The sequence below is a fragment of the Pteropus medius genome, unplaced genomic scaffold (assembly GCF_902729225.1).
Source record: "Pteropus medius unplaced genomic scaffold, Ma_sr-lr_union100, whole genome shotgun sequence".
NCBI classification, from domain to species: Eukaryota; Metazoa; Chordata; class Mammalia; order Chiroptera; family Pteropodidae; genus Pteropus; species Pteropus medius.
Genome location: NW_024351073.1, coordinates 15912879 through 15938626, shown reverse-complemented (window position 1 = coordinate 15938626; position 25748 = coordinate 15912879). Strand labels below are relative to the sequence as shown.

The 25748-nt window shown below is 40.7% G+C and overlaps 1 protein-coding gene across 1 annotated transcript in view; it reads left to right on the top strand.

Annotated features, from left to right (window-relative positions):
• Positions 1-24982, top strand: part of BASP1 (brain abundant membrane attached signal protein 1) — a 46881-nt gene extending 21899 nt beyond the window's left edge. The window contains exon 2 of the mRNA XM_039842746.1: positions 24163-24982. Within this exon, the coding sequence (XP_039698680.1) occupies positions 24172-24873 (702 nt within the window). The 5' untranslated portion in view covers positions 24163-24171 and the 3' untranslated portion in view covers positions 24874-24982. The remainder of the gene's footprint in view (positions 1-24162) is intronic.
• The last annotated feature ends 766 nt before the right edge of the window (positions 24983-25748 follow it).

Below are 25748 nucleotides of genomic sequence, written 5' to 3'. Positions count from 1 at the left end.
CGTTGGTCGGTTCACCAAAACAAAACAAAGGCTCTCGACCCACTGATCAACCTGGAGCTAATGGACTTGGGGACAAGGCTGCAAAACTCGTACATGGAGACAGCATGCAAACTTGAGGTTTTCTGAGACTCAAATTTAAGCTTTAAAAAAAAGTAACTCAGGGGACTCTTGACTGAGAAACTGAACTGCGGTTTCCCCTCAAAATTCCAGGCACACTGCCTTTTTTAGGGTAAGCGGTTACCTCAAAGAAAGTACCTCCCTCATTCACTCGTACTCTGTGTGCTTTCTTGAGTGACAGAGAAAGGGGCGAAGTCACAGTAACTCGTCCTGTGCCTTGTTGACATCTATGTTGGCTTGGGTCAATATCTCCAGCCTTCTTAGCGTTGGTCACTTTGGTGTCTCATTTGACATGGATGGTGGCCCCCTCGCGTCATGGCGAGGATTAGCCAGGCACGGAGGAATCCCTCAGGAGGTGGGGGGTGTTACTGTCCTGCCCCTTTCTGCTCTCATCGAGATCCTTGTTTCAGTACAGCATTTATGATACGTTGTAATTATCTGGTTTGTGATTTTGTCTTATTTTTTCATGCACTTGTTTTATCATGAGATCTTATTGTTGGTGAACTGGTTCGTGTGTGAATCTGTCTTCCCTTGTAGCCCGGAATGTACGCTCTCCGCTGCCAGCCCCGGGTCTGTGTCGTGCGTGGCTGGGTTTCCAGCACCCCGCATCTCATACGTCCTCAGTGCATATTAAACAAAGGACTAGAGCCCTTGCCAGAATGTTCTTCAGGCACAATTTCTTCAGTGTGGTGTGTGCTGAGTACTGTGTGAAAGCTGGTAAAGTTAGTGCTTTGCAAATGTGTCCTTACCCTGTACACTATAAAAGTGGGTCGAAGATTTCTAATGAACATTTTAGGTTCTCAAATATTGCGAGATAACTTTCTGTTTGGTGAGAATCTATATTAAGTATTTCCGAGGTATGCCTTCTTGATAAGAATAGATACATTATGCCTTCTCAAGGTCTGGAAGACAGAATAATTAGGTGAAAAATTGGTCCAACATTATGTGTCCCCCTCCTCTCCAAATAAGTAATTTAATTTATGTCAGTCTAATTGTATTTATGCTAATGAGTAATCTGCTTTAACTTCAGGCTGGATTTTGTGATTTTATATCGTGTCAGTTTTTGTTTGATTTGCTATGTATCTACAGGTGAAAATTATATCGAATCTCAAATGTGAGTAAAAAACATATGAGTGTTGCCTGATATCAGGGAGACACATTCTAGCTTACGAGCATGTCGTCCATGAATGTCTGGGGACCTACACTCCTGTTAGTGACTCCTGCCGAGTTGGGGTCTGACATTGACTCCTGGCAGTTATCTCTTTTCAACATCCCCCTTGGGGATGAGGGAACTCTTGGCAGAGGGACTACGAGTTACCCACAAGCACACTGAGGGCTTCGGTATATACTGTCAGATCTTAAGGTGTTATTTTAACTTAAATGGGACTTGATAGACGGGTAGGTCTTGAGTATATATTTCTCTTTATGTACTTTGAAGATACTATAATTATAGTTTTTAAAAATAGTTCAATGTCAATGTCGGAATAAGACGTTTTTCCCTGTAGTGGCTATCAAATAAAATATATTAAATTGTTTTTAAATTTAACATTCAAAAATATTAACGTTATTTTAAAATTAATATTCGATTTCTTTAAAAAAATTTTTTGCTTTCTCTCATTTCGAAGATGAAGTTTATTTTGTCATTATTAATACTGTTTTGTCTCTGAAGCTACTTATTTTATTAATGCATTTGCTTAGACATATTATAAATGTCACATCCAAATGCCAAATATATGATATTTGTATATAAATACATACAAACTTATCGATACCACTTTGCCTCCATTATTAATTCAGTTTTGTAAACATTCTCACCTCAGCAATTTAATATATGAGATTCTGACATTAACGATAAATAAATTTTATAATTTTATAGGCCTTTATAAATTACCAGCTCTGTAAAGAAAGTCATATAAAGTTTTTTCCCTCTAGGCAGGGAATTCCTGGCTCTTTTACTACTTTACTGTTTGTCTCACTTAAAACACACACACAGACACAGAGAAAACTTGCTGGCAGTGGGGGAAGACAAAAGTAGAGAAAGGAAGAAGAGAGGGAAGAGGAGGAAAGCGAGACAGGAGAAGAAAATGAGATCAGGGCGAATGAAAACGGTGCTCAGGTAACTCGCGTGTCACAGAGAAGCACTAGATTCCGAGCCGTGAGCGTGATGCTTGAGCTTCTGTGGTTACTCTCAAGGAGTCAAAACGTAGAACTGGGGGAGAGTAGTGAATTACCGATACGTCGAATAATATCAATGAAATGTATGGGCAGAGGAAAAAAATGTCAAGAGGACATGAGAAAAGGAGAGAGAGAGACAGATGTTCTCTAGAATTTTTCTAGAACTTTCTATGAACAGCAGAGGAGGCTTTCCGGAAGAGCTCCATCATACTCGAAGGCATGTGGAGGAGGTCTCTCAGCCAGAAGTATTAGCTGCGACTTGTCTCAACTTTGAAGATGGACCTGGCCTCCTCGAAGGGCAGTCTTGGTTGTCTTGATAAGAGCAGAACACTCCCTGTAAAAGACCTTTGTCTTGACACTCAAGGGTCAAGGCACCCATGAAAACTAGGCTGGGAATTGAGCCCACGTGATGGCAGTGGGCAGCCAGTGGGACCGATATTTCTTCAGAGCAGCAATACTAATGCAGCTGCTGTACCACAGTTCCCAGCTCTCCGAGGCACGTCCTTGTGAGTTGGGAGGGAGAGGAAGAAACTCATGTGCTGGGGGCCCTGTTTATTTGTTATTGCTGTTTAATTCTAATGTCGTTAAATACAGCTCATTATTAGAGAGATGGTGCTATGCTTTGGGTCTGCTCGCATTTCTAACTAGAGGCAGGCTCATAAGGATATTTGTAACTTGGCAAAATCGGAAGAAGGGGCTTCATTCCCTAACTTATTTTCCAATTTGCTTTACAGACCCTTCTGCAAAGGGTCTTTTTCAAAATTGGGTTCTCCCTCTGAGCCCCTGGGGATTTGAACTCTGGCTGGGACCAAATTGCCTTTGTCTTCTATTAGTCATTTTGCACCGCCTTAGAAATTTTTAAAGGTCGTTTGGAATTTCAGAAAGTGGGGTTCATCTTTTAAAAGTCATTTGAATTTCTGAATGTTGGATTCTTACTCGGATTAAAGTTCTGAACCTACCAAATAGTGGCCACTGGATCTGAGAGGCCTTTCGGTGGGGGCCCACAGCATGAGAAAGTGCTCTGTGGGCTCCGTAAGGGGTGTGGCTTCCGACTTCATACATACACCCATGTTATTGTGTCGTTTTCATCTCGTTTGGAGGAAAAAAATCCCATAAATGTTACTGTGTGTTCATTCATCTATGGAAGAAAGCGGCCGAATATCAGCTGCCCAACGGATGTGCACGTATATAAACTTTCAGACTTTTGAGATGGATCCGAAGTTTAACTCTTAACACAAACGCTGCTTCTTCACAGGGTACCAGAGGTGGGGAATCAGCTTCGATGTGGCTTACGTAAAGTTCCTGGGCCAGCACGTAATCTGCCTTAAATTTAAACGAGATAACCCCTTGTTTAAATTTAAGAAACTGAATCTTTCAGGGTAAGACAGCGGCTGGATATGAATATGGCATTTCTGATGGTCCCAGTTTTAACTTAAAAGAATTAGTGGGCTTCATGTTGTGAGAATCGGGGGGATACATGTATCTCAGAGGATTTGGAAAATATCTAGCATTTTGTGGTCTCTTTAGCAGTGCCCCACTTTTTCCTGGAAAAAGGGCGTCAGTGATCAGAGAGATCTTGTGACTCTCTCTGCATTTGGGCCACCACGAGTTGTCGTAAGCATAAACTGGTCAATAATGCCAGGGTCGTGAGACTTCTCAGTCTTGTTCCCAGTTGCTTACGAAGATGTCAGCTCAAACACTCAAAATTCCAGATCTGGAATAGTGAACAGATGATTTCATGCTTGTCAGTATATTTTAGATGGTCGCCTGTAGTCATATTGTCAGAATTCTCACTTCAGCAATAAACCTAACAGTCTCTCTGGCACACACTTAAATTTAGCTGCTGTCTGTAAACAGTTGTGATGAAAGGACCAAGTTCACATCCAATGTCTGTGACCTGCAGAAAGTGACCAATAAGTATAAGTATCAGAGCAGTCTCTGTTGTGACCTACATCTCTTGATTTGATGTGAAAATAATGATGCCATTCTTTAAAATGAAAGGGTTTTTTCATCATATGCTGTTGCTGAATGTGTTGAATTAAGATTTTTGTAACTAAAAATTATTTCCTTACCTCGGCACATATGGGGCGTTAATTCTATAGTTGACTCTGCTGCGTGAGTTTAAGTGGGAGGTCACTTCGACAGAATCATTAAAACAGTACCTGCTTCAGCTCCTGTTGGCATTACTCTGGGGTATGTTGGGGTTCAGTAATGATTACCATAAGGACGGTTCCATGTCTATTCTACAACTGAACATTCTCTTTGCAGAAAATTGAGGATTAATAAAAGCAAGTTCGGCTGCTGACCAAGTCCAGATGCCGAGGTGTTCTTTCGAACTCGGAAGAAAGAGGCGATGTGTTCCACTGTAGGGCATGACTGGCTTCCAGCCCTCAGTGTAGCATGGCGTCCTAAACCAAGCATGCTTATGGGCGCCCACCTTAGACAAGAGGGCATGGGATGACTCTTTTTTTTTGTAGTTTTATATTTCTTTTAATTAAGTTTAATGGGGTAACTAACATTGGTTAATACAATTATATAATTTTCAGGTGTACATTATCATTTGACATCTGTATATTCTATTGTGTGTTTACCACTCAAAATCCAGTTTCCTTCAGCTACCATATATTTGATCCCCTTTACCCACTTCACCCTCCCTCTCCCCCACTATATTTGACCCCCTTTACCCCGTCTACCTTCCCCACCCCCTGCTCTCTGGTAATCACTAGTCCATTGTCCATGTCCCTGAGTCTCTGTTTGTTTGTCCTGTTCATTTGTTGCTTTTGAGTTTATATCCCATATAATTGATATCATGTGATTTTCAACTTTTCCTGTCTAGCTTATTTTGCTTAGCATGATTATCTTGAGGACCATCCATGTTGTCGCAAATGGCAGTATTTCATCTCTTCTTATGGCCGAGTAATATTCCATTGTATAAATGTACCCCAGCTACTTTAGCCAATCATCTATCGTAGGACACTTCGGTAGCTTCCGTCCTGGCCACCATGAATAATGCTGCTATGGACATCGGTGTGCAAATATCTTTTTGGATATGGGTTTTCAAGTCTTTGGGGTAAATACCCAGTAGAGGGATTGCTGGATCATATGGTAGATCAATTCTTAGTTTTTTGAGGAACCTCCATATTGTTTTCCATAGTGGCTGCACCCCTTTGCAGTCCCACCATGGATGACTCTTAACACCGTCCATGCCACCTCGCAGTTATGTGTTTTTGTAGTGTTTCGGGCACTTTTACATGTTGTTGCACTTGCTTTAGGGCTCCTGCATTACCTTTTTCTCTTCACATACCACTGTTCCATGGGCTCTAGCGTCTCTTATAGAGGCTTAGTCTACATCACGTTAAACATTGAAACACTCACGTCCCAAATTAAAGATAACTTGCGTGACTGTGTATCTATCTGTGTCGTAGAAGCTCGTTGGCATGACTGTTAGTGCAGATGCTTGCCTTAGCCTGTTAGGGCTGCTCCGACAGAATAACCAGACCGGGTGGCTTGTTTTAAACCACGAATGTTAACTGCAGTCAGCTTTGGGGGCCGGGAAGTCCAGGTCCAGGCACCAGCAGATTTGGTGTCTGGGGAGGCTTCTCTTTCTCGTTAGTAGAAAGTTGAGTTCTTGCTGTAATTTTATGGGGCAGAAAGACAAGGAGCTCTCCGGGGCCTGTTTGATTGGAGCACGAATCCCATGCATCAAGGCTCTGCCCTAGTGACCTGACACCTTGAGAAGGTGCCACCTCCTAACACCGTCATTAGGTTTCAACGTGAATTTGGGGGAGGGGCCACAAACATTCCCTCCATGGCAACGCTTAACACTTAATTAAATCTGGAGGTCTTCTTCCTGTATTTTGGAGGCACTGTTTTATTTCTTGGAAATCTCAAACTTTCGAACTTCCCAGGGCCCTTGCGAGCTCAGGCACGCTTGACCTGTGCCTGCGGGGCCTGTCTCTGTTGCTGGCTTTGCGTTGCTTCACCTCTTGACGGGTGTGTCAGATCTGGGTAGGGTGCAGTAAATGTCAGTCTTTCCAAAGCCTTGTTTTTTTACCCAGAAAAAAATTTGGTCAAAGGTGAGAAGCCACCTGCTCTTCTTGTGTGCAAACTGCAGTAGCAAATCAGTTGTTATCTCCCAGCGTTGGAATGTTTGGGGCGAGGCGGTTCCCTCGAGCTGTGGGGCCAGCAAAAGTCTATTACACGTGATGTGATTATATCTGACAGAATTCGAAAAGCCAAATTCAGTGACTTACTTCCATGAGACTTTTTCAACCTAGGCTATCAGTGCTGAGACAGTTTCACATCATACCTTTTTCTAACCCTGTGTAAAATCGCTTGCTACACACATCCTCTTTCTCTTTTGAGACTTCAGCGTAGACGCTATCATGTTTTCTGTTGAATGGCCTTTTTTTCATACAGTGACGTTTCTGTATCTTTGCTTACTTTGCCCTCCCTCCTTCATTAATTTTTCTTCTGCCCACAACTTCCTAGATGTCTTTTTTCTTGACCATCCTTGAGACTTCTCGTTCGATGTGTATTTAGGGTTCCCTTGTGTTTTTAATCACTGAGACTCACTCTTGCTACAACTGTTTTGTCCACGTATTCTAAAATACACCTCTTTTAATTTGAGTATGTTCTACTTAACCGTTCAAAGTCACTTTGTTCTTTATGAAAACTCTGCAGTGTGTCGAAAGTGTATTCTTTGATTAAATTGTTCTCATGTGAGACGAGCTGCATTTTTTTATAGTATTAGAAATCAATCTAATTTCTTGTTACGATTTATTTTTATAGCATCAGTAATATTTTATGTGGAAGATTGTTGAGTAGACTCGATATTGTCAAGTGGTATCATCCCCTGAACACTAGCAGTTGAGAAACGTATGTGTTTGAGAGATGGCGATGGAGGTGGAGGGGAGTCATAAGAATGCTTTATTGCCAAATGTGTTGAGATATTTTTCCCTGAATCTTTGGTGCTTGAGTGATTTTGAGAAATTTACTCTCTGTAAATTTACTGCAAAGATAGAACAAAACATCCCAAATAACAACGGCTTAAATGAGAGACGTTTAATTCTCTTTTCCATAAAATTCTGGAAATGGACTCCAGGGCTGATGTGGCAGTTTTGAGGTGGTGTTATCAAGACACCTAACTCCTCTCTTACATGTCTTTCGTTGTCAGTGTCGATTTCAGTCTTCATGGGTCAAAATGGCTGCTGGGGCTCCAAGCCATCTTTCTTCAGTACGTACAACACTTTAGATCACGTTCGTTTGCCAGGACTTAGCAATGGAGTTATGAACAGATTATAAGTAGAAGGGCATAAAAAAGTGGATGAGACAGTGGTGGTGCCAGTGCAAGTCGGTCCGCAAAGGATCCCCATATATCTGCCTAGGCAATGGGGCGGACGGTGGTTCTAGACTCTTGGATGGGAACATAGGAAAAAGAATAGGTTTAGATAAGTGGAAAAGGTAGCAGTGAGCTCCCTTGGGAAAATCTTGAGTTTGAAATACCCAAGGGGTGTCCTATGTTGTTATGCCACTGTGTGTGTGAGTCTGAAGCTTAGGACACAACAGTTAGTAAGCTGTAGATGCCAGAAAAAGGGATCTTCGGCATCCCAGGAGGCTCTTGAAACTGTGCAGGTGGGTGGATCTCCCAGGAAAAGCAAGACGACTGAATCGGTGAGGACCCAAGGCTGATGCTGCCACGAGCCGTTGAAGAAACTCACGGACGGAAGATTGAGTTTAGGTTGGGACTTGAAGATGAGAAAGACAGGCCGGGGAAGGTCAACAAGAAGCACCAGCTGTGTTTCCTTTAGCTTCGCCTTCGCCTCTGGACTCTTGTTGACATTATGGAAGTGTCACAAAGATGAGCATTTTACCTGCGGTGAATGCGGGAGTGGTGTGACCCAAAGGGCATGTCGCAGGGTCATGTTAAAGTCTTTATCATCTTATTCAATTGTTATAAAGTCTCTCTCACGCAAAGTCACTATTATCCTCATTTTATGCTTATTTAAAAAAAAAAAAAAAGGCTCACAGAGATTCTGCCATGCAACAGAACAGGCTTGGAAGCCAGGTGCGTTTTTTGGTTCTGGCCTGGATCTTGTGCCATGGCATCATGTCTCCTGAGAGGTTCAGTGACGGGTCCAGAAGTCTTGACTATGACATCAGTCTCTTTGCTCTCAGGAAGTCAATACATAGCATAAGTGATGAGAGTTTAAAAAAAAAAAAGACTGGTTCCCAATCTTTACTGATAATATTATTGTAAACCAAAAAGGGCCCAATTACGATTTGTAACATCTTTAAGATTCGAATGAGACTCTCATCTGATAGTAGGCGGGCTGAGTCGCTGGTTAAGCCTGTTCAACTAAAATCTTAGGCAGGGGTCAGCAAGCGTTTTCCTTTAGGGCCGGGCAGTAAATATGTCGGTCACAACCTCTCAACTCTGCTTTTGCAGCATGAAAGCAGCTGCACTATGTAAATGAATGGGCCTGGCTGTGTTCCCATTAAACTTTGTTTTCAAAATCATCAAGCAGAGGTGGCCCAGTTTGCCGACCTCTTCTCCAGAAGAAACTAAATTCTAGAATTTCTGCTTTTAATCCTGAAAGTAAAATCGTCGAACAAAATTGTGAAAATAGTTTTTCTTTTTCATTTCCAGAACTCAAAACATCTAGGTAACTTCGTTTTTAACATTAGCTTGTCTGTATAATAATCTTTTATATAAGTGTAATGACGTTTTTGGGAGAACAGATGCAAAGTATGAAATTAGAGTCCCCGTTTCATTCTCTATTTTACTTTCTCCTGTGTAGTCTGGATGGAATTCCAAGCTACCGAGGTTCTTCTAAATGTCTCAAAATAGTTCATATCTGAGGCTTTATGAAACAGACAAATCCTTCACCATTAGTGACTTTATCAGGTGGTTTCTGTTTTTTATTATGTAGAGGTACGTAGCAATCTTAGAAAAGCACTGGAAATGGACTTTGCATGTCAATAGTTTTCTGTTATGTTCAAATTGCAAATCTGCCTTTGTACCATAGATGAGTTTTTGGTAATATGAACTGGACTGGATTTTTGAAGGGAAATATCTTTTTCTCATGAAAGAACAAACAGGAGAACTTTAGTACCATGTGTGCTAGTAAGTGCTGCTGATAAGTGAGCATAATTAATGTGTAAAAGAATCATAAGCAGGTACTGGAGTCTTTTTAGCAGTTAGTTCTCATTTAATATTGAAAATTTTTTGTACAACATAGGGAATATAGTCAGTAATATTGTAATAACTATGTGTAGGGCCAGGTGGGTCCTAGACTTATCAGGGGGATCATATCGTAAGTTACATAAATGTCCAACCACTGTGCTGTATACTTGAAACGAATATAAAATACTATGAATGTCGACTGTAATTGAAAAAAATTATTAATGAGGTCGAGCACTGCTAGTAATATCACTCAGATTTACCTTTCGTAAATTTGCCTATATGTAGCCTTTGCCCATTTTATGACTAGGTTTTTTTGTCTTTTTCTCTTTTGTAGGAACTCTTTAAAATATTCTGAATATAAATAGTTTTTATATGGTTTGTTAAAAAAAAAAGAAGGAAATTTTTGCTAAAATAATCCTGATTCCTCCTCTGTGTCCATTTAGAAGCAGCCCTTCCCGCCTAGGGAGGCTGTGAGCATCGCAGTCATACAGGACGCAGCTTTAGCAAGTGGACCTCTCACTGCCGTTGAGAGTGGTGTATCTGTTTGACCTTTAGCTCGCCTCATCACTTACAGGAAATAAAATGTTTCTGCTGGCCCAAAAAGTCTTTTGAAGTTAGAGTGATGTGGGGTGGGGAGGAACGTGGTTTGAGAAGACTTGACTGGGTTTGGGAAATTCTATGAATCTATTGTCATCACCTATGACAATCAACTTTTACTAATTCCAAGAAAAAAGACAGCCTTGCCTGACTGAGAGGATGGTTCAGATTTTAGGATAGTCTGCTTTCAAAGCTCCATTGTAAACGGACTACATCTGTGAATAAGGAAAGTGAGGTAAGTTGATAAAACATTCAATTTGCCATGGATCTCACGTTGTAATGAAGAACTCAAGGATATTTTGGAGTAACTATTTCTCAGATTTTAATTGGATACGAATTTCCATGTTTGAGTCATCATAAAATGTGAATCATGTGATCTAGAATAAGGAATTTTTACTATACACCATGCTTGGTGCTGCTCCCTGAGACAGTTTAGGCTTAAATTAGTAAGAAGTCCACTAGAAAAATGGGAAGAATGAATCTTAAATCACCGTCTATGTTGGATGCCCTTATTTCAGCAGGTAGCAAGTTGGGCAGGCTTTTCATTTGACACGGAAGGAAGTAATAATGTTCTGAGATTAATCTTTATCTTAATAAATGCTTCCTCTTTTATAGATTATCTTGGGTAATTTCAATTTACCCTCTTTTTAGCCTTCCAACTGACTGAAAGTGTAGCTTTGATTTTTCATTATGTTACGTGATAATTTATCCTAACTAGCAACACATCTATCGATTTGTTTATTTGAACCCTTTGTTGCAAACAGGTAATCAGTCTGGGACGTGCAAATTTTTCTGTTGGTATTTATTGTTTTAGTGTTTTAGACACATGCAATTTTTGTTGTGTAGAAAAACTTCGTTGGTCCAGCGATGTGAGGGACAGGTTAGTCACAAGAGCTAGGGGATGCTGTTCTAACAAAAGTTCGTCCTTTGGTTCAATTTAATCTGTTTTAGGTCTCATGGCAATGATGTAGTAAAATAATTTACCCACTTGACACTATAAAAAGTTCACTAGGATTTTTCCCATTAAAACAGTCTCATGAGTCATAGCTTGGTATTACTTTCCAGCTTTGATTCTATATTCTCCTTACCTCGAAGAGTCATAAGAAGTCTATGGTACCTGCGCCCGTCTGGGGCTGCTATGTGTTTTGAAATCTCTTGCCCCACACTGATGCCTAGTGTCAATCAGGAAATGTCGTAATTTGTAACCCACCACCCTCGAGGGTGTGACAGGGTAGGAAGTTGTGGGCGTGCTGGGTCAGGCAGGAACGAGTCGTGGAACCTTCAGAATCTTTATCGAGGCTGAATTTTGCCAGCTTGTGTAAGTCAGATAAATTTTGTCATATTAAACACATCTTCGCTATCACTTCCACCTTCTGTTTTAAGTGGGCAGTATGCTCGCTTGCCTTTGACTTTCTTGTTAAGAGTATACCTCTCCTCAGCTGTATCTGTCACAACTCCAGGATTGCTTAAGACTCACGCTGTCACTGGTGTTTTCCATTTAGCAATGTCCTACAGGTCAGAGTGTGTTTACAGACAGTGAACTCCAGACACCCACATGTTGGAGATATGGTTTAAGTGCCTAGGATAGGAGCCTTCGTCGACTAAGCAGAAGGAATTTGTGCGTGATCAAGCGAATCTCGAAGTGTCTGTTATTGACATCTGAGGTCTCACTTGTCTGGTATCAGCATGACTTTCTACCCTTGCCATTCAGCACCCCACTTTTAGCAGCTCCCCGCCTCAGTCCTCATCTCATGCAGTACATATAACGTTTGAGGGACATCTGAGGAGACTCTAGGAAGCCTCGATAGGAAAGATGTTGGCCCTTACCTATGTATTTTCTGCTCTAACTCCTGCAAAATAAATTGGCTTTCTGTTGACATGTACTTGTTAAAATTGTTTAAGCCACACTGTCAGAACCCAGCCCACAGACTAGCATTTGCTGTTTACTTTTGACCATTTTAAGAGGTATCGTTTTACTATATTCCCGACTGGGGAGGTTTATGTATAGCTCGCAGTCAGCCTCGTTTTCTGTTGGGTGCCCTGGGTCTAGCACGGTGCCTGGACGTTTGTGGCATTTCCGAAATAAATGCCTAAGTGCTTTTGAGTCCTCATTACAATCTAGTTAAATATATACGTTATTATTGTGCATTCGTGTAAAGAGTAAAAATTATTGACCTAAGAAATACAGGTTTAGTCATTTACATAAAAATGAAATAACCAAGCCTGGAGGAGTTGAATATGGCTTGTTTAACATAAGTAGCTAGTAGTGGTTATGGTGAGTCTCAAGTCTGGAGTTAACAGGTGTTTAAATATTCTAGTTCACAGAAGCACATACAGTGAATGGTGTTAGTTCCTTTTCTAGGGAGAGTGGTTCAGGTGAACTATTGTGTGCCTGAGCATCCTGAGAGGGATGCTGTTGAGGCATTAAATAGGTGCCCTGTTTTCAGCTCCACATGTAGGGATGGTATTTAGCACTTGGTCAGCAGGCTGAGGACCAAGGTGATATTGGTGTGGCTTGGAATGCAATGCCACATTCTCTTGTGGCTCCCTTATTCTAAAAAAAAGTGATCATGGATTCGGGACATTGGTTTTTCTCGAATTGCTTTTTCTAAGCGTATAGGAAAAAACAGAGAAATGACTGACTTTTCACTTGAATTTTATGTTAAGGTTGAGGAAGGAGATCTGGTAATTCTTTCCTACTTTGTGTTTGACTATACTATTTAATAGCTGCAGATGAAAAATGAAATATTGTCGGGGAAAATGTTTATCGATATTTCCATTTTAAAACTATTATTCAACTGCAAACAGGTGAAATGAGCAAGATGAATATTGTACATGGCCCTTTGCCACAAACTTGCAATTTCCTTAAAGCAAGTAAGATCGAAATAGAGTTTGGAAAAGACTCTCTTCCAAGGGTGCTCTAAAGGCACGGCCTTTCTTGTGATTTTCCCTGTAATATTTCGTGGATATGCTGGGCTCACTTAGCCATTGAGTGTTGCTGATTGCCATCTATCCTTTCCCAGCGAGAGGCCTCCATTCTTACCATTGTGAGAATTTACCCATATAGCAACATTTACTTCTTAAAATCTACAGACCGTATCATGGATATTATATTCTTTAACCTAGGGTTTAAACATTTAAGAAAAGCGATTATTATAATTGAATCAGTTTCCATTTGTTTGCCTATTTTGAATACAAGAATTCGTTCCACCTCTGTTTTTACTTAATCTTGAAATTCAAACTTTCTATTATATATTAACAGGACTGAGAAATGGTTTAGGTAAAGGAAAGTCAGTGAGAATTTACTGAGTACTTACTGTGTGTCATGAGCTGAATTATACATAGCCTTTCCTGCTGATAGTCCATTTAATGCTATTAACAACCGTTTCCCCCTCTTTTTTCTTTAACAGGTGAGGTTGAATTTGATGAGGCTGACTTCCCATAGTTGACCGTGGTCTGATGACCCCATTGCCCATATGCTTTCTCCCACAGGGTCAGGGCTCAAAACTCATTGGCAAGCTATCAGAGTTCCATTTGAACTAAAAGAGAAAAAAACCTGTTTTCTGAAATATGAACTCTATAAAATGGATGCTTCTGAAAACAGTATTGTCTCCTAGGGAGGGCTGTAAACCTTGAACTACAGTTGAAGCCTCACATTATGTAAAATAGGAGTTTACGGAGGCGGATAGTCACTGTACTGTGCTTCCCCCACCGGTGGTAGAAGCTGGAGCAACAAGGGACCACGTGAGACCTGGTGCAGGCATGGGGTCTTTTCTGCAGCTGAGATTGGTCCAGAGACTCATTCTTCTGTGCGCGCTGCTTATGCGGTGTCATGCGGTGTCCTGGGTGGTGGAGGGGCGTGGGGGCAGTTGGTTGCTGGGGAGTGTCTGCGGGAGTAGAATAAGCCCTAATAATTGTAACATATTTGTGATTCTAGTAGCAAAGAGAACTCAAAAACAAAATGACTCAGTAGTCCATGAGGTTTCTTTGGGGTTAACAGCTCTTGTTCTGGCAGCTTTCCCTCTGGTTCCACCCAGCTAGGTGTTCTTCCATGCTTGTTTTCAGCTTTGTAACCACCAGTAATCACACTGTTTTTGGGGATTTTCGCGTTTTTGTTAAGAAGGAATACCTGAAATCTCACAGCATTCTGAGACTCAAACCTTCAGTGTTTCCTCAGTGCTGAATGCCCCAATAAGCAGCCAGGATGCTCAGATTCGAAGAAGGCAAAAGCGTGGAGGGGGAGTGTGAGTGTGGACAGCGTGGGGTGGGATGTTTGATTGAGAAATTTTGAGATCTGTTTAGATTTGTCAGGAGTGGCTGAATTACAGGTGACAGTAAATGTTACATCGTGTTGTTTAAACTCAACGTGAATTTCACGTCTCTTGAAGATACAGCAACACATACTATTCACCTGTAGGTCGAATACATTCTTTTTTAAGTCAGCAAACATTTACTAAATCCCTATTTGTGCTAAGCATCCCACCAAGAAAAACACATTTTTTTGTTTAAATCAAGGACGTGTATAAATAATTTTAGAATAATTTTCCTTGAAAATGGTTACAATGTGAAGTAGATTTAGGGCTGGAAATACTACTTGTTATTGGTGCAGAAAAATACATTAAAATGTCAATATGTGATGATATTAGGTAGTCATAAAAAAAGTGGAAAGTAGCCCTTTCTGATCAGAGATAGAAATTACTGGAAATAAAATTGCAGTCATTCCCGGTATGGGTAGGCTTGCCCGCTACTCCTTAGCCGCCAGTTTGCCTTTGTCGGGTGGGCTGCATTGCACAAATCTGTTATGGCTCCAAGCCCATAATGGTCTGTCTAGCCCATTAATAAGCAGCAATGATATCTCAATTGCAATTAGTTTTAGCCCTGTGCTTTATTTTAATTCTGTCTTGAGCGTTCTAACTTAGTTTCGGTGATAAGACATGTTCGTTTCTTGGTTCTGTGGATGAGAGGAATGGTTCAGAAGTGATCTCAGCAGTTTGCATTTCCGAGCTGGTTGCGGTTCGCTTACTAGCCTTATTGACTAAAAGAGCAGGTGATTCATACACAGTCCTATGTTAGCATGCCACAGCCGGGGCTTTTGAAAGGACTGCCGTTAAGTGCAAATAAATAATGATGTGGATGCACAGCAGACTCTAAAAGCATATTAGACTATTGATGAGAATGAATAATACATGTTTTCTGATAGCGTTTGCTACATGTGGCAGGATATTTTAAACCGAGGGAACCCCCTCCTCCCACCCCGCATAAAGTCTGCATTCAGCCAACCTTTATATCCAGATGTGCTTAACTGTTACCTGCCATATTAGAGCAGCAGCATCTCTTCAGTTTTATGGTTAAAACCTGTAGCATCGATTAGGAGATACCATTTTGAAAAGTTTGTTTCTACAACATGGACATAAGTAACTTCAAAGAAAAATGTCAATGATTGCATTGATTTCTGCATTCTGGTCTCTATGTGATGGGTCCTGGTGCCATAGAATCTGCCATAGCAGGTGGTCGCAGCAACTGGCCACGTCTCATTTAATGGAATGGAAATTTCAGCTATAATTTAGCATAGTTATTTCTACTGTTAAGTGAAAGCTGAGTTTACGTAGCTCTTACAAGTTTATAATTTGAAAGTTACATGTTTCGGTGTGTAGCGAGTCTGCGATATTTATCAAGTACCCATTGCGTACAAACTAAAATAAAACAAAATCTTTGTCCTGGGATCATCAGATATATGTTGAATAAATCTGAAGAAAGACTCTTGGTCAATGTTCAAGTGAGAGTAGATTTGTTTTACTGCTAAAATTCTCAGCACCATACAACAGAATATGAGGGTTAAGCAGTAATGATACAGACAAACAACCAAAGACGAATGGCTTATCTAAAGATCAGATTACATAATGAGGAAAAAACAAGGAGAGCAAAGAAGTTCTTAAGAATTGAGGTCCTTTTTCTACTTACATTGAAAATTTGTGTCTAGATCTCAACTGGTCATCCCTTATCTCTTAAACCCTTCTATAATGCAATGAGCCTGTTTGCTTTACTTTTGCAAGGTCAGATTTTTTCACAATGAGGCCTCTTCAGGTTTAGCGAACACTATGTTCATTCTCTAACATTTTAGTTTATGAAATGTCTGTCCTTTACCTCCCAGCACTTGAGAAATCCTAAGTGTCGTAATATGAAAGAAACCGAGGAGATAAATGACTAGACAAAGACTTGAAGGACTGAAAGATAGAGGACTATTTCAGAGACACTTGATCTCACATTTACGAGGGTGAGATCTTATTGAGTCTTTGGTCTGGAATAGTTCAGATTTGACCACGTTCTCTTGAAAGACAGTGATGCTGCATCTGGGAACAGCCAGTGGATTCGGAAATTACTTCTCTCCTTTCTCCCCCTCCCTCCACCTGTATAGTAAGTGTCCCTTCTTATCAAGCTTAATTTTGATGTACTTTGAATCTTCCAGAACATTGCCCCATCGTTTATTTTCCCTCTTCTTTTTACTTTAGTTTCTCTCTTTATTTTTGTCTCATCCCAACTTCCCATACATATCAGTTCTTCCAAATTCTTATAAACAATTAAATGAAACTCAGTCTTGACAAAATTGCAAGTTCTTGCCTTGACTCTTGCCTTCCCTTCGCCTACACTCTTATGCTGACCGTCATGGATCTCTTTCCCGGATGGAGCCCTACCACAGAGAAGGCACGTGTCCTCACTCCCCCACCTGAGTCACTCCAGGTCGGTGGTTGACAGCATGTCACCAGATCGAATGGCACAATTTCTGTTCTTTCTTAACCTTTGTGCAGCAGCGTATAACTCCTTCAAGCTGCTTGCTAAAATTCCCTCTCCTTTTGATTTCTGAGCTTTTTTTCCCCTCCCTTTCTAACTCTCTGAGGAGCTGGTTTTCTGCTTTCTGCCGCCTAACTATATTCTCAGTTAGGCAACTTTCATAGACTGATGTTTCATCATCTCCCCCTGCAGGTTGGTAAGCTGTGTCCTAAATGTAGGTAGGATTTTCTTAGAATCTTGACTGTTCTTGTTTGTTCGCTTTGACATAAACACTTTCCACTTCCCCATCTTCTTCTGTAGACAGCTTAGCCACCTTTCAAGGCACTTTATCGTAACGGTTAAAGGATCTCACTTAAGGTGAGCCAGGGGTGCCTTGGTTCACCCCACATCTCCAGATGACTAGTTGTGTAATCTTGGATTAAGTTATTTACCTCCAGCATATCTTTGTTTCCTCATGGTAAAGTGGAGATAGTAATAATTTCTTCCATGTAGGATTGATGAGACAGGTAATGGGTGAAAAATTTAAAGGTTAAATAGTAAGACAGTCCTAGGCACAGTAAGTACTATGTATATAAGTACTTTAGATATTTCTACCATTAAAACCCCACTTTTCTCTATGAAACATATTCCCGATCTCTGAAATCCAATGACAGGCCCTCTTTTCTGTGAAAGCTCTATTGTTTTTCACTCTCTTATGACATTTAACACTCTTATTTTGATTTTTCTCTCTGTACGTCTTATCCCTCTAGCTAGACTAGACTAGGCTTTTTACTTACTTATGCCTTCTGTCATGGCTTACACTTAGTACCCACTTCAAAAAATTTTTTTCCCCCACTATAATCAAATCCACTTTTCTAGAATAATTTCTGAATATCTGAAGTTCTTGAGGCCACTTTGCGTGTTGGAATTTTGATGAGAGATCCGCAAAGATCCTTTGAGGATGCTTTTGTAGGGCAAAGTCATCTTAATGAAACCTCTTTGGGGAAATTGTGTTTTTAGAAGTTTGAGAGTGTGTGTACTTTTTCCCGCATATTTCTTACACCTTTTTACAGTACATTTTTACAGTACAAGTTTTTATTGTGACGGAATAAATTGTCTTCAAATTTTTAAATATAATTTTACTGTTTAATAGGTATGCCTTAGAAACCTAGACATGGGTTGATAGTCTTACTGTAGTTTTCTCTCCCCAAAGGACATTCTCACCCCTTAAATGTTGGTGACGCTATAATTGCTGAATAGAAGCTTTGACTGAATCAGACATAGAGAACAACAATAAGTGTAACGATGGAAATTATCAGGCATTGATAAAACCTGATAGCGAATCACTGTGACTGAGTACATCCTGGCAGGAATGTCAAAAATACACTACAGGTTACACGGTTTTTATTTCATTTTCCTGTTTTAGAATAAAGGTTTTGACCATTTAAAAGAAAAGGGCCCGACATTTGTTGGAAATAGAAATTGTTGGACATAACCAAATGTTTTAATTTTTGCCCTCTATTCTCACTGAATATATATATATTTTTGAATTTGTTGTGTTTCCTTATGAAAAGAATCTAAATTTTTTCCTTAAGGTCAGCCAGGTGCCTTGGTTCACCCCACATCTCAACATGTTTGGCCAATAACTTGGATTCTTTTAGCCTGAGTAATTATACACCCAACTTGTCTGGTGATGAGTTTGTCTGAAGATACAGCTCACAAGTCAGTCCTAACTTTATATGGTACCTTAAGAAAATCAGTAATGGATTGCCTTGTGTACAAATCCATTGAACTTTTGCAGCCTTGAATTCACAGAGTGACAACTGCTTATTCAAGGGTACAGTTAATATGCTGCAGCCACACATTTAACTGTCAATGATTCATTCTCTGTCTCCTGTGAGGCAGATATATTTTCTTCTGATTATAAGGTGGAAACAAAACCCAAAGAATGCCATTTCTTGTCATGATCACATCACGAAGCAGCAGTCAAACCAGAAATAAGCTCCAGTCTCTGATGCACACTGTTGAATATTCATGTTGGGTTTTGCTATGGACTTGGAGTCATCTTCTTCATTGTCATCTGTTTGATATCATCCTTAAGAAGTATGTTCTCTCGGTCTTGTCGAAATGGTTCATGAATCCAGATTTGTATCTAAGTCATTTTCTGGTTTCGTACACCAGTTAATGTATGCCAATGATTTCCATCGTCGTAGCATCTTATTGTTCATGGGAAGAGTAACAAAAATGTAAAAATATGCTAATGAGAAATGGAATGGGGAGGTGTCATTGAGCATGTAGTACTTGTAGGAAGAATACAGTGCATATAATCCCCCATGGGTTTAGGCTAGTTAATGCCTGGAAACTGTCATTATGCCAGGTTGCATTTTCGGAAGAGGGACAATGCTATAACTGGGGCTTGCATTTTTCATCCAAAGACTTGGGAAACCCTAGCTAATGGACATAACCAACAAACTGTCTAAAACGAAGATTCAACAATTATAAGCGATGATCATCTGCACATCAAAACATCTAAAATTCAGTGCGTGGGCTGAGATTAACATTTAATTGCTTGCTACCAAGATGCAGAAGGGTTCTTGAAAGCTATTTGGATGACCCAGGGCCTCTTGAGAGGGCCTCTTCTCAGGTGCTCGATGGCATGCTATTACTTAGACCTGCCTCGAAGGACTGAAATCTTAAAGCGGCTGATGACAGCGCTATAGGTTTTGCTCCTACTCAAATGCCTTCTGATCCGACATTTCCTCTTTTACCCCTCACCTACACCCAACTAGACAAGTTAGTCTTTTCTTTTAGGGAATAAAGAAAGGAAACAGTAAATTACAGCTCCCAGAAGCCTCACATCTTCATCTCTAGCTAGCTTAGCCATCTTTCAAGGCACTTACCTAATGGCTAAAATATTGGCTAAAATAGACACTATTTGGGTGTGTAGGGCTGCGCCTTCCTATGTCTTAAAACACTGGCAATTTTCTCGGCTGAAATGGAAGACAGTGGGGCTGAGCCGTGACTACTGAGGACCAACTCAGCTTATGGCCCCAGCCACCACAGCAATGGCATCTGCCAGATCAGGCTCCCTTCTTAGCACCAGAGAACAGGGGGACAATTCCGATGGGCTTCCTCATTCACAATACAGTTGCTTTAGCTTTGCGGAATGGGGTCAAGGTTGAAATCCTACCTACACTGCTGGATACTTGCGTTCGTCGTTCTTGCCTCTGAGGGTGTCCTGCTAGAGAAGCTTACCGGATAGAATATTTGGCTTCGCTTTCCATACGTTAAAAATGTAGAAAGAGATTTTACCCAGTGGAGAAGTAGCTTTTCAGAAGGAGCAGTGTAAGGAGGGTGGAGGGAGGCCTTATTCAAAATGAGAATTCTCTCTCTCTCTCTCTTTTGGTCTCACTCTCTCTTTTATGTCGGGGTAATATGTCTTCACCTTACTGTGTTTAAATTCACCATGATCTTATTGCCAATGTTCCCAAAGCAAAGTTGTTGGCATTTAAAACCTATTACTGGCCTGGGGCTCTTTCTCAACTTTTAAACTCCATACAAAAATCTGTTAAAATGCTGCATTTCAGTAGCTCTGTAAAAGTGGTGGTGTGTCCTAGCATGGTTATGATTATGCACAGCAAGTTCAGTGCATGCCATCTGAGTTTTCTTGCTGGGCCACTCAATGGCTGGTGAATGTTCAGAATGTGGAGGGATAGATACATGGGTAGTCGGCCCTTCCTTCCATTGTAACTGGGATTTAGGTTTATGTGACTTCCAGGGTGGATTACTGGTTGTAGTTGTTGTTGTTTTTGGTAACTGCTGTTTTTTTAACTTCGAAGTTCCAATTTCCAACTTCCTATACCAACTGATTTCTTTCAAAGTTAGAAGTAATAGAAATGAGAAAAATAATTAAAATAGATGCCCGTCCTGCTCTCTGATTTTGTAAGGATCATGATACAAAGCTCCACTGGTTAAAGGGAGCCATGAAAAGTTTAGGGACATAGAGTACCCGAAGTTCTGAATTTCTTCATTATCTCATCAACATCTTGAGTTTCGGAGTCACCCTGGATCTGTACCAACCCTGTGACCCGGGGTGGTGACATTCCTGAGATGAGAACTCTGCCCATTTGCCAGCTTCTTAGTGGAGTTTTGTTGGCCTCAGCCTTTTGCTTGTAGTCGTACTGCTCCATGAACTTAGCTAGTTAGAATTTGCTTATGGGTGAATGTTCAGAATGTGGACCTTATGACCTTATAAGGTGGAGATTAAATAATTTAGAAATGTGCGTAAGTAATGGATTGCGCCTGGTACCCAGCAAACAGTTAATCGATCTTAAATTGTAATTTTAATTTACCCCTGAGTGTAGGCCAGGTTTTCACCCGTGTTGTCTCGAAAAATAACCAGCTGCCTTGGTTTTCCAGGGTTCTAGTGGATTCTTTAAGCTTCCCTCTGATACTTCACTCTAATTAACACAGACAACTAGCAAAAAAGTAGGAGTGTTTATTAACTCTGTTTGAAAAACAAATACAAATGGAGACACTTTCTTAACTGAAAACTTGATCACATACGTTCATTTCCTTCCCAGAAACGAATCTATTCTTAAAACAAAGAATAGAAACTGTGTTTCAGAAAACCAATTTTAGTAACATAGATTTTAGGTTTGTAAACCAACATGACTTCAAGCCTTTGGGGATAGCTGTATAGAATTTCATACTGTGCCTGTTAAAAAGCACATGACTATGTTATGTTTGCAACGCACACTACATTTGCACTTTGTCTTCTATTCCGTAATTTCCAAGTTGGCGTTTGGGTTGCTATGACAGAATTGGGAGGCAATCCTAAAGGCAGACCTGTCAGGTTTTCTATTTCTTAGCTGTCTTGACATAAGAGCAGAGGTTATTTTGATATACACCGTGTATTTTGGTTTATTACAGTCGTGATTGCTTATAGGATAAGAGTATATTTAATTGTATTTTTACCATTTGTGATTGTTCCCATTTCTGAGGGAGAAATAACCAAAGATTAAGTCAAATAGAGCCTGCTGGATGTCTGAAATGGGTTATGACCAGAAGCCACTCCTTTTTTTTTTTTTTAAATATGTAAGAGAAATTCTTTCTTTGATAACAGAATGAAGGTCTTTCTTGAGAATAGGAGCTAATATTTTTGTCGTCTTTCAGTTTATTGCTTTTTTCCCCTCCTCCATCTATTAAAGTCATTCCAGACAGGAAATTAGCATATAGAGTGGGGAGACAAGTTTTGACTTAAGTCAAAAATCTTCAGATCAGTGTTCTTCTACCCAACACTCAACTTTTAAATAGAATAAATGTGGCTTATTTCACTGTCATGAATTATGATGTCAAGGAATGTAATGAATAAACACCAAATTTTCTAAATGGGTGATATTTAAAATAAAAAAGATGACTGGTCAAGGAGTACTTTATTATTTTTTTTAAAGTAATTTTTTTGTTTTTCTATTACAGTTGACATACAATTTTATATTAGTTTCAGGTATACAGCATAGTGATTAGACATTTATATAACTTACAAAGTGATCACCCTGATAAGTCTAGTAACCATCTGATGCCATACATAGTTATTACACATCATCGATTATCAGGATTGATATTTTTAGTGATATAAGATAAATTATAAGCTTTCTGACAAAAAATAAACATAAAAAGAGAAAACAGTTGATGTCTAATTTGATGGCATTCGAGAACCATTTGCTGTTAAGCATACTCAAGGAAAGATACCTGTTTAAAAAAATTTACTAAAGTGGCACTGAAAAAAAGTGCATGAAATTTTCAGGATTATTTAAAATATGTCAAGGAATTCTTTATACTTTCATCAGGAATAGGCCCTCATCTGGAACCAAATCAAATGGTCTCACCTGTACTTCATAACCTTCGCTTAGGCCCAAGGCAAGGCTCTCTTTCTCTCTATTGGACTTTACTTATTTGTCAGGACTAAAGAGGATATTAGAATGTGATTTTTGCCATGTTTCATCAAGCAAAAGCAACTGATTTTCCTCTAAAGAGCAACATTTCAGTGGGTTCCCAGTGATATATGATGCCATAAAAATGCAGTGCCTGTTTAAGCCCTGGCAACAGTTTTGCACTGAATTTATGATTTATCTGGATTAATATTTTGGTACCAGAGGAGAAGAATTTAGGATTCAAATACAAAGGCAGGTTCTTATGCCCAATCAAAATGTCAGCCTCCAGGAAGCTGGAGACTTTGAGTGAAAAAGGCTATTACTGACCACTGATGTTGTACATCTAGTTTGAATTCTATTCAGGAAATTGGTAATAAAGGAGACTTTTATATTGCTCTGGAACTATTTCTTTTAAGCTCAAAACACCTTTAAAAGCAGTGAATGCAAGTCTGGCACAACTAACAAACTAAGTTAACTGGGAACACTATGCTTTTCATTTCTTGGGAGATAATTTTCGTTTAACTGGTCCTACTCCAGAGCGGGATAAGCCAGCTCCTGCTTGACTTCGGTGTTTGAGGATGTGTGCTTATATGAACATATATATATGAATGATGGACTTTGAAAGGACCTTATAGTTTGAGATTATTTTCTTGAAATTCATGATCTGTGTTGAAGTATTTTACTAGCTATCCTATATATCTAAAATGGCTGCTCTGCCATTTTTGTACACATGTTCAATATTTGATGTTTGAGGTGGACATGGGAAGACAGATCGGAAACGTACTGCCCACTTCTCTTTACAATGGACAAGCTTAGTCTTTAATCACCGATTCTTTGATCTCAGCTTATTTCCTCAGCTTGCTGTGATTAGACACGCTATAACTGAGCTCCTTTTTTAGGATTCGCTGTTGTATTTATAATTGTGGCAAAATGCATGTAAAAAATTTACCATGTAATCATTCGAAGGTGTACAGTCCAGTAGTGTTCTGAACTCTACTTGGTAAAGTGAAGCCTCTTTTGGTTCCCGTACTTGACAAGCTTCTTCATCCCTTCTGGCTGCTGTAACAAATCACCATATACCGAGTGGCTTACAAACGATGGGCATTTATTTCTCATAGTTCTGAAGCCCAAGATCAAGCTGTGGGCAGATTCAGTGTCTGCAGGAGACCCGCTTTCCCCACAGTAGATGGCTGTCTTCTTGCTGCGAGGTCTCTTCTGGAAGGGCACTCTTTGGGGTTCCATGAGGACCCCGCCTCCAAATCCCAATTACCTCCCAAGGACTATCATATTGGGAGTTAGGATTGTAGCCTATGAATTTCGGGGGACACAGACCTTCCATCCAGAGCCACGAGTAAGTCCTTTTCGTTCTGTTTTGTGTCGTTACAGAACTCCACGATGGGAGGCAAGCTGAGCAAGAAGAAGAAGGGATACAATGTGAATGATGAGAAGGCCAAGGACAAAGACAAGAAGGCCGAAGGGGCAGGGACGGAAGAGGAGGGAACCCCGAAGGAGAATGAGACCCAGGCGTCTGCGGAGACCACCGAGGTGAAGGAGGGCAAGGAGGAGAAGGCGGAGAAGGATGCCCAGGACGCCGCCAACAAGCCCGAAGACAAGGAAGGCGAGAAAGGCACAGACGCAGCCAAGGCAGATGCTCCGAAGGCAGAGCCGGAGCAGACGGAGGGCGCGGCCGAGAGCAAGCCCGAGCCCCCGAAGGATGCGAAGGATGCGGAGCAGGAGCAGGCCGCCGCCTCAGGCCCGGCCGCAGGCGATGCGCCCAAGGCCTCCGAGGCCGAGGCCCCTGCGGAACCGGCCGCGGCCTCCAAAGTGGATGACAAGAGCAAGGAGGGCGGGGAACCCACAAAGACTGAGGCTCCCGCAGCTCCTGCCGCGCAGGAAACGAAAAGTGACGGGGCCCCGGCTTCAGACTCAAAACCCAGCAGCACTGAGGCTGCCCCATCGTCCAAGGAGACCCCAGCAGCCACGGAAGCACCCAGTTCCACGCCCAAGGCCCAGGCCCCCGCAGCCCCAGCAGACGACGTTAAACCTGCCGAGGCCCCGGCAGCCAATTCCGATCAAACCGTAGCAGTGAAAGAATAACAAGGACAGCCTAAGGAAAAGAAGAGTACAGCTTAAAAACAACCTGTTTCTCTCTCTCTCTGTCTCTCTCTCTCTCTGTCTCTCTCTCCTATAACCTGCTTATTTCAAATTGGAGAAATAATATTATCTGTGCCCAAGGAAAAAAAAAAAAAAAGGATGTCCCATCGAGGGAGGGAGGGGGTGGGGAGAATCCAAATAGTATTTTTGTGGGGAAATATCTAATATACCTTCGGTCAACTTTACCAATCAGTCCTGGATTTTAAAGATCAATGTCTGAAAGTACAGTACATCTTTTGTACCTGAACTGCTGTTAACATGCACTCCGCCAACTAAGAACCGACATCTTGTCTTCTGCCAGGGGACCTGGGAGTGATGGTTCGACTCTGCCCACAGGGCCTGTTCCAAGGCAATCAGATCTTTATGAAAGCAGTATTTTCTGTGTTTTTTCTTTTTAATTTGCAGCCTTTCTTATTTTAATATTTTTTTAATGTTGTGGATGAATGCCAACTTTCAGACAGCCCACTTAGCCTGTCCACGTGTATCCGATGCCAATAGTCCATTCTTCCACCCCAGGTATTTTTGGGAGTAACAAACATTCTCTCATCCGACTTAGCCTCCCTAGATTTCTCATGACGAGTTAATGCATGTCTGTGGTTGGGTGCACCTGTAGTTCTGTTTATTGGTCAGTGGAAAAGAAAAAAAAAAAAGTCTGCATTCACTGCAGTTACAGTTTCTCTTCCATTCTGTGTCACAGACACCAACACACCACTCATTGGAAAATGGAAAAATAAAATAAAAAAAAAACAAAAAAATGTACAATGGATGCATTGAAATTATATGTAATTGTATAAATGGTGCAACAGTAATAAAGTTAA